Source organism: Mesocricetus auratus, unplaced genomic scaffold (assembly GCF_017639785.1).
Source record: "Mesocricetus auratus isolate SY011 unplaced genomic scaffold, BCM_Maur_2.0 Super-Scaffold_100006, whole genome shotgun sequence".
NCBI lineage: Eukaryota > Metazoa > Chordata > Mammalia > Rodentia > Cricetidae > Mesocricetus > Mesocricetus auratus.
Window position 1 is genome coordinate 4,687,381 of NW_024429190.1, and position 6,625 is coordinate 4,694,005.

The following is a 6,625-nucleotide window of genomic DNA, read 5'->3' on the forward strand; positions in this document are numbered from 1 at the left end:
CTCTGTAGCCTTGGCTGGCCTGAGGCTCAGTATGTAGACCAGGGTGGACTTAATCATAGGATTCTGCCTACCTCAGTCTTCTAGGTGCTATGATTAAAGGCGTGCGCCACCACGCCAGAGAGCACATGGTTCTTTAGTAGGGCAGGTGAAGCTGATTCCTTCCTGTCAGTTGCAGTTAGGCTAAGACCACAGCCCAACCTGCTGCAGGATTGATGCTCCAGTCTGGGGCGGCAACTGCGGATCCCATCAGAGCCAAAGCGTGGCCGGAAGACCTTCTCTGAGCCCCAGTTCCTATCTGCAAATTAGTAAAGTAATATCCCTGTATCATATTTTAAGCTGTCCTGAGGAGAACAAGGCAACTGGATGTAGCCTTTCTTTCTTCTAGAATCCTCAACAGCTTCCTTATAATATTGACTATAAATTGTAAAAGAAAGGAGGGTTTAAAACATAGACCTCTAAAAAGAAGAAAATGACTGGGTTTTTTTTTTGTTTGTTTGTTTGTTTGTTTTTAGGAAACTATGGTATACCTTGTGGTATAGGGCAGTTGAGTTTCCTCTCAACCTGTGAGTGGACAGGCGTCTCTCAGAGCATGTGAATGAATAATAGATGTAACGTACAGGCTGGGTAGTCAGGCTTAGACTTAAGTTGGGATGAGAAATACAGAAAAATTTCTCCTCTTTTTCTAGCACGTGGCACTGTCTCATGAGTTTGAGTCTCTGGTACGCCAGGACCCTCGCTTTGAGATTTGCACGGAAGTCATTCTTGGGCTGGTTTGCTTTCGGCTAAAGGTATGTTATGCCAATTTCAGCCATCTTTGTTTTTGTTGAATGAGATAAAGTATTATTCATGACCTTCACAAAAGTTGTGTACCAGTTGCCAAGGGCTACAGAACATGACCCGTGGTGCTTAGCAGGCGGTGCTGGCTGTCTGACTGGCCCCGTACACTTTCTTCCATGGACTTGCTGCCCAGTTTCCTCAAATATGATTGGATGCTTTCCTCTTGACCAAATGCCAAGAGTCCATCCAATACCTCTGGAACTATACTCCTCTGCTGAGCTGTCTGTGGCCTCAGTAACCAGGTCACCTGTGGACACACAGCATCAGCACATCTGGGAACTGGTTAGATAAACAACCCTCCCTACTCCAGTCATCTGACTATATATACCTCAGCAAGATTCTTGCCCAAAGGGGGCACCTGGACTGTGTGTTCACTTTGCGAGGGAAGCCTGCCCAGACCTGCATGGGAGTAAGCTGTCTTTGCAGAGACTTACACAGCCATGTTACTCAAAAGGCCCCTGCTCATCCCTGTCTTATAAATGAAACCAGATGCTCTGGCCACTACAGAGCTGGCTTGTAATAGGCCAACAGTTTTATGTTTTGTTTTCTTCCTCTCCTTCCTCTTCTTTTTACAGTACTGGGCTGGAGCCCAGAGCTTCACACTGCTACACGAGTCTACACAATGCTACAGCCACAGACCCTGCCTCCTTTTTTCTCCCCCTTTTTTTCAAAAATGAGAGACAAGGGCCTCATGCTGTTACCCAGGCTGACCTGAAACTTGCAGTCCTCCCAAGTAGCTGGGACCGCAGATGCATGCCACAACCCTTGACTGGAAGTTTCTGAATCAGTTCGAGGTTCTGCCAAGAGGCCTCCTTGTCTGAGCCTAGACAGCAGTCATGAGAAAGGAGCAATCTGGGACACATCAATTTTATGATGCTGCACCTCCATGTACTTCCCTCATCTTGATTCTTAGAGTTGGAGGTGAAATCCAACCCTGGGGAATCCTAGAGGCAGCAAGCATCAGTGCTGTGATGTGAAAGCCTTCTCTCTTTCTGTTGACTTTTCAAGAGGGTTTCTCTGTGTAGCCCTGGATGTCCTGGAACTCACTTCTGTAGACCAGGCTGGCCTTGAACTCAGACATCTGCCTGCCTCTGCCTCCTGAGTGCTGGGATTAAAGGCGTGTGCCACAACCGCCTGATGAAGACTCCTCTAAACTTACTTGGCTTACTTTTGTCTTTTTTCATTATTGCATCTCTAACCATTTCTGTTTGCTTTCTGGTCCTGCTTCATGGAAATCCTGTCTAATCCAAACCAACTGAAAATGGCACACAACGTTTTCCTTGTTCTTGTTTTCTGTGTTGTATGAATTTCAAGTGTGTGCTCGCATGCTGAATCTGTTTCACAAAGCTCATCGTCTTAGAATCACATCTCATATCTCCATCTTCCTTGAATAGGCCCTCATGGTACAGATGTGGCCTGTAGTTCCTTCACTGTGCAATTAAGATTTTCTCGGATAGTACACTCAGACCCACAGCTAGAGGTGTGTGAGTCTTTCCCAGGCCAAAAACAGTTTTCAGTATCTAGCAGGTATTCAGTGACCATTGTCCAGACAGAGGGGACACTTTCCTTCCAATGTATCCTCCTACATCTTGACCCTTAAAGTACAGAATAAATGGCCCAGCCCTGTCAGGGTCTTATGACTAGGGAGTGATGCCCGTGACCATCCCCCTTCCATATTTTGCTCCACCTGAAGGTTTAGCAGACTGGGAACCACTTCATGACAGCTCACCCAGAGGGGTGAAGGGACAGGCAAAGAACAGCCACCAGCCTGTCTGGGGCCCAGATGGAAAGTGAAGACTTTCTGTGTGTTGGCTGATAAGGCCCTCTTATCTCTGGTCAGTCATTGGGAGTGGAGGACTCTGGCCTCTCGGTCCCCAGGTGGTTGACTACTATTCCCTTTCTAGAGAAGCTGTGTAGAGATCATCCATGATCCCCTGTCCCCACACTTACAGGTGTCCTTTGCAGATTCTCACAACAGCTTGGCTAGTGTTCCGTTGTCTCTGTTGTTGAGACCTCCTGTGGGTTCCAAGGTCTCTGAAGCTGCTCTGGTGTGTCAGGGACCCAGTTCCATTGTTTATGCTCACCTGTTTGTTGACAATGCCTCTGGGGACCTTCATCTTTCTTAAATGAAGTTGGAGGATGGGAAGGTCAACTTCTGATAACAAAGATCTTGGAGAAGTGGTGTCACAGGAAAAGTGATCCCATAAGTTCTATTACCCTGTGTTAGTTATGTCATCAAGCTTTCTGGTACCTTTCATACATAATGAAAAGTAACGATACTTTCTTTGTTGTCTGCCATCTCTGGGTGTTACCAGACTTGGTGTTATATGATGGATCTGTTTTCTAATTACTCAGGGCTCCAACCAGCTGAATGAAACTCTTTTACAAAAAATAAACAGTGCCAGAAAAATCCACTTGGTTCCGTGTCATCTGCGAGACAAGTTTGTGCTCCGCTTTGCTGTGTGCTCTCGCACTGTGGAGTCTGCCCACGTGCAGCTGGCCTGGGAGCACATCAGAGAGCTGGCAAGCGTCGTGCTGAGAGCCGAGAAGGAGTGAAAGCAGAGCTCCTTCAGGTAAGTGAGCTGTGCCAGGAACATGCTGTCCTCTTGGCCTCAGGATTCCAGCTCAGTCCCAGCTTGGCCATTCAATGCTGTGGGGCTGGGCTCCACTGTAAAGAGAGGAAGAGAAAACTGTAGCGTGTTCAGTCAGGAGAAGCAGAAAGCATGCTATGTGTATGAGTCTGCAGAGTGAGTTTGTAGTCACTTCTGTGAGAGCATGCATGATAACTAACTTGCTCCATACTTCCCCTCAGATCTCCCTGAGCAACACTGACTATCACAATGAGCTTTAGATACATGAAAACAATAAATGGGACAGTCATGTGACTGACTTACTCTGGCAGGAAAGATCAAAGTTGTGATGGTGAAGCAGGGCAGAGCTTCCAGGCTACGTACAGAGGGGAGAATTTTTCAGGCAGCACCGTTACGGTGATATTTATCATTAGAGATGTCAAGTTGACAACACAAATATTTTGGGGTTTTGTTGTTGTTTGTTTGTTTGTTTTGAGACAGGGTTTCTCTGTGTAGCTTTGGAGGTTGTCCTGGAACTCATTCTGTAAACCAGGTTGGCTTCGAACTCACAGAGATCCACCTGCCTCTGCCTCCTGAGTGCTGGGATTAAAGGCATGAGCCACCAACACCCAGCTCATTTTGGGTTTTTGATTATTTTCCAAGACAGGGTTTTTCTGTGTAGCTCTGGCTTTCCAAGAACTCGCTCTATAGACCAGGCTGGCCTCTAATTCAGAGATCTGCCTGCCTCTGCCTCCTAGGATTAAAGACTCCACTATTGCCAGGCTTAAACTCTTCAGTTAAAACCATTTGTTGTATTGTTTCACTGCAGAAATAGTGTATTCCTTCTCTATACTCAATTTAGAAGTACACAAAATTTTTATTTTCATTTTTGTGGTGCTGGGAATGGAACAAGTATCTTGTGCCTTTTAGACAGGTACACCGCCTCTGAACTACACTGCCGCTCTCTTTATTTTCTATTTATTTATACCCCCTAAGTTCATGCTGTTTTTTTCCTGTAGAGATCAAAAGCTGAAAAGAAGTATACTTGCAAACTGGAATGAGAGAAAAATAATCACCACCCTGTCTTCGTGAAATCATGGTTATATGTGGCCTCGTGTTTCCAAAACTAACCAGAAGTCTGTGATTGACTTTTCAGTGATTTGTCAATGAAGAAATATTTTCTGTTTTAAGCCAGGGAGAAATGTTTTCTGTGTGCAAAACTGATGCCAGTGGCTCAAGCTTTTGTTCTTTATTTGGCTGTGATTTCTGTTGATAATAAGATGTCTTTGTGCTCATGAAGCCATTGATGGGAGGAATGCCTTGCTTTATTCTCCAGGGTAGTCTTTGGTTTTACCTTAGACTGTATCTATGGCAGTTAGCTTGACCTGCGTGGCTCAACGCTTAATAAACAATTGATGTGCAATACTAACTGTTTTGAGTGATCATCTTGTCTTACAATATGTCAGATTCATTCTTGTGAACTTGACTTACCCTTTCAAGCATGCCACCCTTGTTAATGTTCATTTGGTCACTGTGTGTTTAATAAAAGTCTGGTGTATGTCATTGATCAGATTCATTAACAACACTCAAGTTCTGCTTAGAAGTGAATTCAACTTCTAGGTATTTACTCAAACAATCTCTGATATTTATATGGAATCATTCTGATTTTAGAAAAAAATTGTAGGTGTGTGTGTGTGTGTGTGTGTGTGTGTGTGTGTGTGTGTGTGTGTGTGTGTGTAGTGCTCAGGGAGGCCAGAAGAGGCCATTGAATACTCTAGAGTGAGGGTAACAATAGTTGTGACCCACCTAACTGTGGTTCTTAGAAATCAAGCTTGTGTCTTCCACAAGAGCAGTGTGCACTCTTAGCTACTTAGCTATCTCTCCAATCCCAACATATTATTGTCCTTTGGAACCTTTAGAAATGCCAATTGTGCCAGTTGGTAATAGCTCACACCTTTAATCCCAACACTTGGGAGGCAGGCGCAGGCAGATCTCAGTGAGTTCAAGGCCAGTCGGTCTACAAAGCAAGTTCCAGGACAGCCAGGGAAACCCTGCCTTGAAAAACAAAACACAAACAACAAATGTCAATGGCATTCAGAAGATGTCCTTGGATTATCAGTAGGTGTGGTGGTTTATATTGAGTGTGCACTTGATAGGACCTAGACTCATCCAGGAGATAAGCCTCTGTGTATGCCAGTGAAGGGATTTCTAGATTAGACTGCCTATGGCCATGCCCATGAGGGATTATTTTGATTAAGTTACTTGAGGTAGGAAGACCTACCTCCATCGTGGGTGGCATCATTGCATGGCCTTGAGTCCTAGACTGCCCAAACAGGAAACTGCTGGCTGAACACAGTATTCATAGGTCTCTTTTTACCAGACTGTGATACAACATGATCAACTCCTTTAACCTGGGCTTCCCTTCTGTGATGAACTAGCTGTCAGGCCAAATATACCTGTTTTCCCTTAGGTTGCTTTTGTCAGGGTACTTTAATCACAGCACCAGGAAAAGTAAGACAGCAGATATATTTTGGATTTCTGATGCCTCTGATATTTGTGTAAGCGTCGCAGGTTGACATGATCTGTTCTTCCGATGTCTTGGTGTTTATCATGCATGTTCTGTATCCTATTTGGTCAGGACATTTGTTTATAGATGAACCAGATTTGGCTTTTATCCTGCTATGGAGGCAAGGGATGGTATATTGAGGCCTCCAAGACCATCTTGTGGTAGGACCAGTAGAGTATGAAACACTCAAGTTACTGAGTTGAGGTTAATGTGTCTACATTTTACAAAGATTGGTTTTCACTTCTCAGTGTGTATGCTGTAAGGCTCCAAGATGCGTCCCTGCTGCCATTGACATGATCCCATCTTCTGCTGCAGAAAGAGCTCCATTCAGCATGGTCTTTAACTCTGACAAGATGGTTGAGACCTTAATATGAGAAAGTGGTTTGGTGGCATGTGCCATAGGACACATTGCACAAATGGAAGGCAGGGGCTATCAGAAAGGCTGGAACATTTCTTTCTAAAACTGTCTGAATCTTTAGGGAATACGGTCTAAGACCAGAAGCAGGAGGGATGCAATCTTGGCTAACTGTGGCTCATTTTTAGTTTGTCCAATGTCATAATAGAACTTCTATTGCTGTGATAAAAATACCGTGACCAACAGCAACTTGAGGAGGAAAGGGTTGATTTGACTCACGCTGTGGAAGCAAGCCCG

The 6,625-nt window shown here is 44.8% G+C and overlaps 1 protein-coding gene across 4 annotated transcripts in view; it reads left to right on the forward strand.

Moving 5' to 3' along the window:
• Ddc (dopa decarboxylase) overlaps window positions 1–4,836 on the forward strand; it is an 85,136-nt gene extending 80,300 nt beyond the window's left edge. For all 4 annotated transcript variants that reach the window (XM_005082971.4, XM_040746649.1, XM_021234617.2 and 1 more), the window contains 3 exons: window positions 687–788; window positions 3,193–3,410; window positions 4,427–4,836. In XM_005082971.4, coding sequence (XP_005083028.1) covers window positions 687–788; window positions 3,193–3,393 — 303 coding nt within the window. In that variant the 3' untranslated portion in view covers window positions 3,394–3,410; window positions 4,427–4,836. The remainder of the gene's footprint in view (window positions 1–686; window positions 789–3,192; window positions 3,411–4,426) is intronic.
• The last annotated feature ends 1,789 nt before the right edge of the window (window positions 4,837–6,625 follow it).